This window comes from Balaenoptera musculus, chromosome 15 (assembly GCF_009873245.2).
Source record: "Balaenoptera musculus isolate JJ_BM4_2016_0621 chromosome 15, mBalMus1.pri.v3, whole genome shotgun sequence".
Classification (NCBI taxonomy): domain Eukaryota; kingdom Metazoa; phylum Chordata; class Mammalia; order Artiodactyla; family Balaenopteridae; genus Balaenoptera; species Balaenoptera musculus.
Window position 1 is genome coordinate 83823575 of NC_045799.1, and position 12242 is coordinate 83835816.

Below are 12242 nucleotides of genomic sequence, written 5' to 3' on the forward strand. Positions count from 1 at the left end.
GGTTCAGGGGAGGGGCGGGGCCCTTCCGCGCCCGCGGGCCGAGCCGCCAGGGGGCGCCCTCAGGGGGCGGGCCCTCGCCACCGCCTCCGCTTGGCCCTTGCGGGCCGCCGTCGCCGCGCTAGGCATCCGCAGCCTTTCGACTCCGCCGCATCGGGTTCCCAGGGCTCTTGGTGGTGCGGGAGTCGCACACTCGGGGCGCCCGCTGGCCGCTGGCGGCGGCGGTGGCCCCCTGAGCGGGCCCGAACGGGGAGCGGGGAGCGGGCGGGCTCCGCGGCCCAGGCCCAGGGTCGGCGGGCGGAGGCCGGCTCGCGGCCTCTTTGTCTCGGCAGCGGCGGGCGCGTCCGCGGGGCCCGGGGCGGAAGTCCCGCCGCGCTCCCGGCGCCCCGGCCGCAGAGGTGGCACCATGAGCGACATCCGCCACTCGCTCCTGCGCCGCGACGCGCTCAGCGCCGCCAAGGAGGTGCTGTACCACCTGGACATCTACTTCAGCAGCCAGCTGCAGAGCGCGCCGCTGCCCATCGTGGACAAGGGCCCTGTGGAGCTGCTCGAGGAGTTCGTGTTCCAGGTGCCCAAGGAGCGCGGCGCGCAGCCCAAGGTGCGCCAGGCGGCCGGCTGCCGCGTCCCCGATAAGTAAACTCCGGCTCCTTTTTCCTTCTCGGTGACAAGCGTCGGCCAGACCGCAAACGCTCTTCGGATCGGGGTCTCCGTCCTCGCCCTTGGCCTTGCTCCTTCAGCAGCAGCCAAAATGCCCGTTTTGCGGGGCTTGTGACAACCATGTCTCAATGGTGTTAAAGGAAGAGACTTTAAAGGCCTGTTACCGAGAATCTCAAACCGCTGTAGGTCATCCTGAGCCCCCTAGGGTGATGCATAATGACGTAGAATGGTATTTCTCGAGATTAACAGTAGAGAGTTCTACTCCGTGGGACCCGGGCTTTAGGGAGGTGAAAAGTTCCCTGGGGAAACCAGTGTTTTCTGTTTTCTCACTGTGTGAAATTAATAGGCTGAATTTCTCATCGCTTCTCCTGGATTTGTTTTACAGAGATTGAATTCACTTCAGGAGCTCCAACTTCTTGAAATCATGTGCAGTTATTTCCAGGAGCAAACCAAGGACTCTGTCCGGCAGATTATTTTCTCATCGCTTTTCAGCCCCCAAGGGAACAAAGCCGATGACAGCCGAATGAGCCTGTTGGGAAAGCTGGTCTCCATGGCAGTGGCTGTGTGTCGAATCCCAGTGTTGGAGTGTGCAGCTTCCTGGCTCCAGGTACGTCTCTAGAGATAGCCTTCTCCTGAGAGTCTCTGAAGAGGTGTTTCGTGTCAGCAAGTTTAATTTAATTGGATTTCTAGAGAGGTCTTTTCCATATGTTATCTCCTTGATGTTCCTGCCCTGTATGCTGATACCCCACACCTGTATATACAGGTGATCACCATTCTTGAGAAAACAGTAGTTTGTAACGGTAAATGAAGGCTCCATCTTCAGAATAAGTGAAAAATCATTTTTCTTAGTTGAAAACAATAAGGTAGGATTTTGAAAACAGCTATGCATGCAGTCTCAAAGATTGGATTCTTTTTTTTTAAAAGGTCATTATGTGTCAAACTGTGGCAATGTTTGCTTGTTTTTTGTACAGTTAGATCAGTAAACATGGGAGTTGTTCCAGGGTGCCATTTCAAAGGTGATGGCTCTCCTAATGGATATGGGCATAGGAGCCTTCTATAGTGTTTTCAAATATCTAAAAAAAAAAAAAAAAAAAAAAGTCTTTTCATAGTAGACTTCGTGTTAGATAGGTTTTTGGAAGATCTGTTCTGTTTTGCTTTTTTGTTACTCAGAGTTGTTGAAAAATTCATAATCCACTTAGAGTAATTATTAACTCAAATTTTTGATTAACATGATCCTCAGCTAAGCTAACAAAATTTACTACATTCAGTTTTTCAAACCTGCTTCATTCCCAGGTTTGAAATCATTTGGGTTTTTTTCAATTTATTTAAATGTTTTTCCTGTGATCTTATTTATCTTTAAAATTTGGTTAGTAAAAATATATTTTGTTCTTTGTAATAAGCAGGTAAATTCTTTGTAATACACAGGTAAATCTCAAGGGAATCTGCACCTTAATGGCCACCATTCTGATTTCTGGGACACCTGAATAAATGTTGTGTGTTGTATTTAATGTCAAGATTACTTCTATGCCCTGACAACCTGATGAAGTCAAGTTTAGCATCTTGAAATTCATCATATAATTTTCCATTTATCTCTCATGGTGCTGTTGTGCTGGCATTTTGGCAAAGTGAAAGCAGATGTTAACAGGAAAGGGTCTTGTGGCTTGGGTCAGGGTTTGCCACACTGGGGTGTAGGGCTGCAGCTTCCTCCAGAGAAAAGGGTGGAGATGGCTGGTTTGGTGCGTGAATGAACAATCTGGCCTGATGCCTCCTTGCAGTTTGCCCTGCAGGCCGTGTTGTAGCCCTGGAACTGTAGCATCCTGAGCAATGGTTAAATGTGGCTACAGATGGGCATCTGAGTGGGAAGGAAAAAGACGGGAGGGTGGTGATGTAGGGTTTAAAAGTATTAACGGAATCCGTAATAGGAAAGGATTGTAGGAGAAATTGAGAAAGTACTGCTCTAAATTATGTGATAGTTCACAGACTCTCCTAAGTCACATCAAAGTGGTACCAACTGTTAATTTTTACCTTTGGAGTCTCACCTGTAGGGTTACAAAAATTGTCGTTTCCTTACTTGAAGTCAGGAATGATTTTTTCCCAAGTAAACTACAAAGGTCAGCAGGCCTTTCATGTAAAGGGCAAGATAGTAAACATTTTAGGCTTTTCGGGTCATATGATCTCTCTCTTTTTTTAAAAAAATATTTATTTATTTGGATGCTCCGGGTCTTAGTTGCTGCACGCGGGATCTTCGTTGCCACGTGCGGGATCTTTAGTTGCGACATGCAGGATCTAGTTCCCTGACCAGGGATCGAACCTGGGCCCCCTGCATTGGGAGCGTGGAGTCTTAGCCACTGGACCACCAGGGAAGTCCCTCGGGTCATATGATCTCTGTCACCCCTACTCAGCTGTGCCCTTGTAGTGCAGGAGCAGCCTGAGACAATAGGCAAACACATGAGCAGGGCTGTGTTTCAATAAAACTTTATTTACGAAAACAGGTGGCAGCGTGGATTTGGTCTGTGGGCTTTCGTTTGCCAACCCCTGCTTCAAAGTAAGCTGTTAACGTCTTCTTCCCCTCTCGGAAGGGGTTCTGCCAGTTCTGATGTTCACCATGTGTACATCGTTGCTAGTCTCCTGGCTCACGACACCTGTAGTTACGTGGACTGTGGCTTCTTTCCAGCGGACGCCTGTGGTCTACTGTGTGCGGTTAGCCAGGGCCCTCGTGGATGACTACTGCTGTCTGGTGCCGGGATCCGTTCAGACGCTGAAGCAGATATTCAGTGCCAGCCCTCGCTTCTGCTGCCAGTTTGTAACCTCAGTCACTGCGCTGTATGACCTGTCGTCAGGTAAACTTTAAACAGGTTGTTACCCTTAAAGAGGCTTCGGCCGATTGCTAGTTATATTTGCACTGAACACCCAGCCAGCGGATGGCCTTTTTTTTTTTCTTTTCTCTCTGAAATGTGTATTTTATTTCAGGCTGAAAGCTAAAGGGATGGGCCACCTGCACCTCTGGAATTTGCTAACAGGGAACTTTCCTTAGTGAGTCCCATTTGCCTGACTCAGAATGGTCCAGGTGGCAGACAGCTAATAAGCAAGGGTCTGGTGTCTGGGACAGATGTGGCTTTCTCCCCAGACAGGACCTGCTTTTTTTTTTTTTTTTTTTTTTTTTTTTTGTGGAACACACCACTCAGCATGTGTGATCTTAGTTCCCCAAGCAGGGACTGAACCCGTGGTCCCTGCATTGGAAGCACAGCATCCTAACCAGTGGGCCACTGGGGAAGTCCCCATGACTTGCTTTTTTTATTCCTGACTTTTTATTTTGAAAAATTGCAAAACTTCAGGAAAGCTGCAAGAATATTACAACAAAGGTTTGTGTATCTCTCACCGAGGTTCAGCAGTTATTAACATTTGCCATATATTCTTTTTTTTCTCTTTTCCTTTTGCTCTCTCTTTCTTTCCCCTTCTCTCCACATACACACTCACAAGTTTTTTTTTCCTGAACCCTTGAGTTTGTTGCCAGTGTCAGGTACCAAGTACTTAAATGTGTATCTAAGAACAAGAACATTCCCTTACACAAACATCATATCATTATCACATGTAAGAAATTAAATACTGACAGAATACTTTTATCTCATATATAGCCGTTGTTCAGATTTCCTTGATCGTCTCAATAATGTCTTTTATAGCCTTTTTCCCCCCTTTTGAGGGACCAGGAGAATTCGGGATCCAGTCAAGGCTCATACATAGTTGTTATGTCACTTTGGTCCTTTTAAAATAGTTCCCACACAGACGTAGAGAATGGACTTGAGGACACAGGGAGGGGGAAGGGGAAGCTGGGACGAAGTGGGAGAGTGGCATGGACGTATATGCACTACCAAATGTGAAATAGATAGCTAGTGGGAAGCAGCCGCATAGCACAGGGAGATCAGCTCACCGAGCACACGTGTACACAGCATGTGTGCATATGCCGCCTTCAGGCTCCGGAGATGCCCCAGCTAGATGTGTGTGGGGCGGGGGAGGGGCTGGGTTGCTGGAGGAGTGGGCCTGAGACTGGCGTGTCCCAGACAGAAACGTCTCGGGGAGTCAAGGGGCCGGACACAGGGTCACCACTGTTTATTTTGCCAAGTAAAGGTCACAGACGACAACTGCTCCCTCTTGCTACCGTCGTTTCGTAGCAGAAGGGAAGGGCGTGGGTTAGTGCCCAGACAGTAGACAATCCCAGGGGAAGGGCCGGTGTCTCCTGAGCAAGAGCAGTTGGAGACGTCACACCAGCACAGGGCTCACTCTGCCCCTCACTCTCTCTCACACTTGGCTCTGGACTTCAGCAGCCTGGAAGGGGCTCCGTCATCCCCAGCTTCTTCATGAGCTGAGGGGTGCACAGCCCCAGAGGCAGGAGGCTGGGGACCCGCTCCCACGCACACAGACAGATTAAGGGCAGTGTCCGCTGACCCCAGGATGGGCGGTGTAGCCTAGTGGTAAGAGCTGGGCCACCTGGGGTCAGGTCTGGGCCCACCACGTAGTTTTAGTGAGTCTGGAGGAAATGATTTAACATCTCTGTGCCTCAGTTTCCTCATCCTTTATATAATAGATGGTTTGTGTGAGGATTAAGTGAGTTCATCTGTGTTAGGACTTAGCCCAGTGCCTGGCATGTCATAAACTCAGAATAAATGTCAACTTTTGATTTTATAATTACTGTTCTCTGTCTTGCCATAGAATGTACTAGATCTCAGGGATCACAGGAGGCCAGGCCTTGCTTAGAGGTTCCAGGTTTGGGGCTGGGATGGCTCCTGGCAGCTGACAGATCGTCGTCTGGCCTCTGAGCTGCTCCCTGAAGGCCACCGTAGCTGTCACTGCACCGCTGAGGGGACACCAAACACAGGGATGAAACCTACTCACAAGGGAAGGGAGGAAGTGTGGGGGTGGTAGTTCTGGACACAGATAGTGGACTTTTATTTAAATTGACACATAGGATCACAAGGCATAATGGAGTTCTAGGGCATTGTTGGTTTAACGTGTTGAGCCCAACCATGGCCAGGCATTCCTAAGTCGGATGAGAGCCTAGCCCTCTCGGAGGGGACGTTCCAGGAAAGGAGACAGAGGGTAGGTGAGGACAGAGGTGCGTCGTCTGGATGTCGGGTGGTGAGTACTGTGAGCTTGAAGGTCCGCCTTTCCCCGTCTCCTGTCCGTGGGGCTGAAGACCCTTCTGACTTTGTTTTGCAGACGATCTCATCCCACCACTGGACTTGCTTGAGATGATTGTCAACTGGATTTGTGAGGACCCGAGGTTGATTCTCATCACTTTTTTAAATACTCCAATCGCAGCCAATCTCCCAATAGGATTTTTAGAGCTCACCCCGCTCACTGGATTGATCCGCTGGTGTGTGAAGGCCCCTCTGGCTTACAAAAGGAAGAAGAAACCCCCCTTAGCCAATGGCCACGTCACTGCCAAAGTCACCAAGGACTCGGCGGGGCTGGACAGAGACTCCCACCTCTTGTACTCAAAGCTCCACCTCAGCGTCCTGCAGGTCCTCATGATGCTCCAGGGGCACTTGACTGAGAAGAACCTGTACGGCCGCCTGGGGCTCATCCTCTTTGACCACATGGTCCCGCTGGTGGAGGAGATCAACAGACTGGCGGATGAACTGAACCCCCTCAACGCCTCGCAGGAGATCGAGCTCTCCCTGGACCGGCTGGCCCAGGCTCTGCAGGTGGCCATGGCCTCTGGCGCCCTGCTGTGCACGAGAGGTGAGTGATTGCCTGGCCAGGCCTCCCTGGGGCGGGTCACCACCGCCCGTCGGAAGGAAAACAGGGGCTCCTGGACAAGGACTGTTCTCCGCTTTTAGGACGTCTTTCCTCTCAGTGAACGCAGGGGAGGTGGGCAGAAGTCGCAGGATGCGCCCAGCTAGAATCCTGTGGCCATGGCATCTGGGTGTCTCCTGGCTGTTTTGCCCAGGCCTGGGGATGCCTCCAGAGCGTAGATAATAATGGCTTAATCTCCTTCCTCTTAGGGCATCTTTTCTTTCTCTGCAGTTCTTTTCTGTTGCGGCATAATTTACATACAATGAAATGCACCTGTTTAAGTGCAGGAAACATTCCCATCACCTGTTCAGAGGGCTCCTTAATTCTGCATTTCAGTGCTTGAACTCGCCCAGAAGAATGATCTGATGCTAACGACACACTTGTTTGCTTTTGGACTGCTGGCTCACAGACGTTGCCTGAGGCCCGTGCAGTCGTCCCTGGAGATGGGTTTCCCTCTTATCTCGCTCTTAGCCTTGGGCGTCTGATCTCCTGTCTCTGGGTCTTTTCCCAGCCATCTGACAAATTGCCAGTAGAGCTGCCCCCTTTCCTAAGTGTTGTCTTCTGTTGAGGGCGTGTGTTAAAGCAAGAATTGAAGAAAAAGAGAGCCCAGCTTCTAAACGATGTTAGGAAGTTGAGCGTGAGCTACCGTTACTGTCTCGCTGGCACGCTTGAACATCAGCAAACCTCTCACCTCGGCATCTCCAGGCCCTTCCTTAATTCTGTGTCTCCTTCATTCCAGATGACCTGAGAACCCTGTGCTCCCGGCTGCCCCATAATAAGTAAGTGCCCTCCCAAGACTTCTAGCTGGGCGGGGGCGGGGGCGGGGGTGGGTGCAGGAGTGGGAGGGTGCAAGGCAGGGCGGACCCCTTGCCGTGGCTTCTTGGGGAGAGCTGGTCTGTAGGGTCTAGAGCTTCTGTGAATAAGGGGCCCCCCAGAACCTGACAGTAAGTGGGGGAGTGGATGTGATAGCATAACACAGGAGAGGAGGCCCAAGCAGGGGGTCCATCAACGAGGTAAGAAAAGTGGCCGTCCTTCTGGGCGTCAAGGAAGAAGCCGGAGCGAACTTGGGGGTCCTTTACTGCTCCCTAAGTCAGCGTGCGTGTGTGTTGTGGTGACGTCGCGCGCTGTTGGCGACACTGATTGCACAGCCCTTCGGGAAATACTGTGTCGGTTAGGCCAGAGCCTTGGTCTCGGGTGGCACAGACCGGGTTCTGAGCGTGGTTCTGTCTGTGGTTTGCTGTGACGCCGGGGCTGACTCTTGCCTTGGTTTCCCCCCTTGTAAAATGGGGACCGTAATTCACCTGCCTCACAGGGTTGTAGTGAGGTTTAAACGAGGTGGTGTTTGCAGAGTTCTTTGTCCACAGCACACGGGAGTCTCTCCGTAAGTGGTGGTGGTTGTTCTAATTTGGGGGGAAGCAGTGGTAATAGTGGTGAGAAGCAGGAACTGTGTGGTCGTAACAGCTTCTGGTGAGAATTCCAACCCTACTGCTTCCTATCTGTAAGACCTTGGGCGAGTTCCCACTACCTCTGTTTTCTCTATAAAATCAAGAAAACAGTACTACCTGCCTCAGGTCCCCCTGCCTCCCCCGCCCTGCTCCTGTGGTAGGATTTTTGTGAGGATTAATTGAGTAAAAACATAGAAAGCACTTAGAATGGTACTTGATATGTAAATAACCTAAGTGTTAGCTACTGTCACTTTTACTGTTATTTGTGTAACAGGAGTTTCTCTTAATCAAATTAATTTCACTGAATCTTAAGAAGCAAAAAGCTATGTGCACAAAAATGTTTCATGCAAAGGCAGTCTTATCAGTAGCAAAAAGTCAGAAACAAGCTAACCATCCCATAGCATAGGGATACTTAGTAAGTTAGTAGTGATACATCAGAAGGATGGAATATTATGTGTCCACTAAAAATAGTAATTGTGGCCACCGTGTGAGGAGATGTTTATAGTTGAAGGCAGAACTCCCCTGCTCCCTGCTGTGTGCACCTGGGCAGTGTTTACAGGAATGAAAACAGCTGAGTTCTTTCTTCAGAGGGTCGCACTGGTTTTTAAGGTGGATAGTGGGGCTCCAGGGCTGGCGTTGGCAGACAGTGCGGACAGAGGGGCTGCACTGGGCCGCACCCACCGCCTGGTGGGTGCCCACCGGGCCCCACGGCACCGTGTGTGCCGCCCACTGCCTGACCCACCAGCCCTGCCGGGGCCCGGGAGTGGGGCAGGTGTGGCAGGCTGAGCAAAGGCTTAATTTGAGGCCAGGAGATGGGCCAGATGCTACTTCCCGGGCTGACAGGAGAGGAGCTGCAGCCAGAGGGCCGGGAGCTTGGCGTCGGGCTCTAAGGGGCAGGCAGCTCCAGGCAGGCATCGGGGTGGTTAAACGGGGGTTTCTGGAGCAACAAAATGGTCCACCTTGAGATGTGACATCAGCGGGGTGGACAGCTTGTGCAGAGGCCACCTCGCCCTCGGGAGCCCACACTGTTCCTTTGTCTCCCTCCCTCCGTCCCTTCCTTCTTTCCTTTCTTCCCTCCAAGAAAGTCTCCTGTGTCTGAGGACATCGTCAGTGCAAGTGGCACCTCTTCACCTCCTTGCACTAATCCCTTTGTAACCTTTTCCTTCTTTGTGCACAGCTTTTATTTAATGTTTAATGTTTTCAGGGCATTAAAATAGTGATAGGGTATGAATCGTTTATCATCTTAGTGTTATAACTAGGGGTCCCCGTGGGAATCCGCTGGAACTTCTGACAGCCCCGAGGGACCCCCCCCCCCAGGGGCCTGTAGCTGCTGCTCCTACGTACAGCCCTGGGCCCCAGTCCCCCGGGGGCAGCCTGACACTGACGTGGGGAAAGAGTGGCCCACAGTCGCTTGGACTACCTCTTTGATTTCTGATTGTTCCTTTTGTGTTTATTGTCTTCTGGACTAGACCAGAAACTTCCTGAAACCCCTTCTCTCCGTGGCAGGGTGTGCAGGTTCAGACGAGCATGTGACCTACATTTTGCCTCCACAGTATTCCCTCCTTAGACTTACTTATTTGTTTGCTTATTTTCCTTGAATTTCTTACCCAGAGTTATTAAACCGTAGTAGTTATTAAAACATAGTGAAAAGAGTCAGAAGAGCTTCAAGCCACTAAAAGGCACCAGCTTTCTTCACACCTGGGTTTACTGCCTGAGCCCCTCCTGGGGGCCCAGGGTACCAGACTTTGTACTTGGGGGGTGGGAGAGCGTGAGGGTCACTCTGCCAGAGACCTAGGCCCGCCCCCTGCTTCGTCTCAGAGCTCCAGGAAGCAGCCAACCGTAGTCAGTCCCCCCAAGGGTGAAGTGGCCCGGGGGGGTGGGCTTTCGCTGGGCCAAGCAGGACAGCATGCGGGGAAGGTGTGGCCTCGTGGGACCGGGAAGCTGAGGGGCAAGTGGTGGGCATGAACGGGACCTGGCAGGCGGGGTTTGGTGACGTGGAGGGACAGTGTAGACACTTGAGAGACAGGACCCAGCCGGAGCCACGGCCCTGGGTGAGGCTGGGAGAGCAAAGCACAGAGGCCCGGGGATCCGGGGGCAGGGCAGGGCTGGGGAGGAGCCCTCTGACCTGAAGGGGCGTAACCGGGGGAGTTGGTTATTCCGGGCTGAGTCCGGACAAGCTAGAGGTGGTGAGAAAGTTAGGACGCTTTGCTGATCGTGCTGAGAGGGGAGGGTGGCGTTAGATAGGATGAGACTAACGAGAGGAAGCTCTTCAAGGGGTCTCAGAAGGGACCAGCATAGGAGGTGACATTGAATTCAGGAGGGAGGAGGACTTCCTGGAGGCAGAGGCTGTTGATGTGCTGAACCACAGAGAGCAGAGCGTAGGCCAGGGTGGGAGGGGGGTGGGGAGGGGAGGACTAAGGCTCGTGGGGGTGGGAGTGGGGCAGGAGGGGGCCCTGAAAGTGGGTGAGGGCTGGGTCCAGTCCGGGGCCATTCCTGAGGACTCCGGACGTCAGGGTCATGTGAAAAGCCACCTTCTGTGTGGCTTTGCTTGGAATTCAGTTAGGACTCAGTCATTAGGAATGACTTGGAGAAGTGTGGCCCTCTGTCCTTTTTGCTCTGGCTCCTCAGTCACAACCCCTGAAGGTGTGGACCGGTGAGGCTGACACCAATGCTGACCTGCATGGTCCCCAAGCCACAGATGCCAAGGCTGTGTCCAGAGCTTCTGTGGACTACAGGCCCCCTCTCTCCCTCCCCATCGCTGCCGGCAGGATCCTGGCTTTTCCCACCGCGGCCCCTCACCTCTCCGGGCCCCAGTCTGTCAGTACATCCCGCCGCCTCCAGGTCACCCCCTCCTGCTGCTACCCAGCTGCGAGCCACCCTCTGTCCTTCCTGGAAACTTGGTGTCTGTCCCGGCCCAGGAGCAAGGACCACCACGTAGCACCACGGGTCGGGCGGACATCCCCGTTGGCAGCAGCGCACCCTAACCCTTCTCCTTGTGTTTGCAGCCTTCTCCAGCTGGTGATCTCGGGCCCCGTGCCGCAGTCGCCGCACGCGGCGCTCCCTCCCGGGTTCTACCCTCACATCCACACCCCCCCGCTGGGCTACGGGGCTGTGCCGGCCCACCCTGCCGCCCACCCTGCCCTGCCCACGCACCCCGGGCACACCTTCATCTCAGGCATGACCTTCCCGTTCAGGCCCATCCGCTAGGCTGGCCCCCGCGAACCGCTCAGTGGCCCCGTGCCTTCCACGCCTGGTTGGAGGAAGCCTTCCCCGGAAAGGATGAGCGATCCATAGGCGAGGGCTCAGGGGGCAGCCAGGCGGCCCCTCCTCGCCGCAGAGCCGCAGAGCCGCAGAACCGGGTCGTTGGCGGAAGTTCTGCGACGTCGCCGTCCAGGCGCCTCCTACCTGTCTCATTCGTAAAAGTCCAGATGGGATCGATGAAAGGAAACGTCCAGCCCTCTGCGGAGCGATGCGGGCATCTGTAAAAGCTGCCAGGGCTGTGAGCCTGTGGTCTGGGGTGTCATTGCAGACGCACGGCCTGAGCCTGTGCCGTCGGAGCGCTGGTGGAGGAGCGGCGCCTGCGAGTCCACGTGTCTGCCTTCCCTCCTTGTGGACGGGCTGTGTCCCGCCAGGAGCACAAGGCACTCCCACGGCTCCAGGAGCGCGCGGCTGAACCGTTGGCATGGCGAGCTCTCACCCAGCACTTGGTCCCCACGGGTCAGGGGAACCTGTGAGCGTGGCCCCCATCAGTGGGGAAAGGAACGTCTCTGTTTTATTGGGGTCTCTAAGTTTTCCTTCCATATGTTCAAATAAACTTTTTCTAAACAGTTTCATAGACTTTGTGGACTGTATTTTAAAAACTTAGTAGCCGTGAGCCTCGGAAATGTCCTCCCCAGTCCGCAGCAATCCTGGTGAGAAGATTGGATACAATTGTAGGCGCTCCTTTTGGCAGAAACGCTGCAGACGCTCCCCACCCTGTGCGGGGCACCCAGGGCCTGTCTGCTTCAGTTACGGCTCCTTTCTTCCTTCAGGAACAGAACTCAGGCCTCAGGAGTTTTCTCCAGCACGTGGTTGGAAGGTATCTGCTCGGAGTTCTCACTTACTGGTTTGGCGAGGAAGGAAAGATAACCAGTAACCCCACTGCTGGGCTCCCCTAGGCTGAACATGAGGAATGAGAGGCGGTGACAGCAAACAGTGAGCATGGAGGAGCAAGATTAACTCGAAGGGGTAAAATTTAACCTTGCCGTTGTTTACCCTGCTGTTGCTGAAGTCCGTGCCCTGGAAGACCAGGCCAAACCAGATTGTGTGTGTGTGTGTGTGTGTCTCTCTCTGTCTGTCTGTCTTTTTTTT

General features: G+C 53.0%; 1 protein-coding gene across 3 annotated transcripts; it reads left to right on the top strand.

The window, feature by feature from the left end:
• The first annotated feature begins 112 nt into the window (after positions 1-112).
• On the top strand, positions 113-11722 carry C15H7orf26 (chromosome 15 C7orf26 homolog). 3 transcript variants are annotated; one of them, XM_036826697.1, is made up of 6 exons: positions 113-595; positions 1040-1261; positions 3329-3494; positions 5869-6393; positions 7187-7226; positions 10898-11722. In XM_036826697.1, the coding sequence occupies exons 1-6, from the start codon at positions 404-406 to the stop codon at positions 11097-11099; spliced, it is 1347 nt and encodes a 448-aa protein (XP_036682592.1). In that variant the 5' UTR covers positions 113-403; the 3' UTR covers positions 11100-11722. The 3 variants fall into 3 exon arrangements, with proteins under 3 accessions (XP_036682592.1, XP_036682594.1, XP_036682593.1); XM_036826699.1 differs by having other exon boundaries at positions 11422-11722; XM_036826698.1 differs by lacking the exon at positions 113-595 and adding an exon at positions 638-836.
• The last annotated feature ends 520 nt before the right edge of the window (positions 11723-12242 follow it).

Excerpts from the sequence above, each read along its gene's own strand:
- C15H7orf26 (XM_036826697.1), top strand. The coding sequence starts at position 404 with ATGAGCGACATCCGCCACTCGCTCCTGCGCCGCGACGCGCTCAGCGCC. Across the intron at positions 596-1,039 it reads AGCGCGGCGCGCAGCCCAAG|AGATTGAATTCACTTCAGGA; the intron begins GTGCGCCAGGCG and ends TTTGTTTTACAG. Across the intron at positions 7,227-10,897 it reads TCCCGGCTGCCCCATAATAA|CCTTCTCCAGCTGGTGATCT; the intron begins GTAAGTGCCCTC and ends TTGTGTTTGCAG.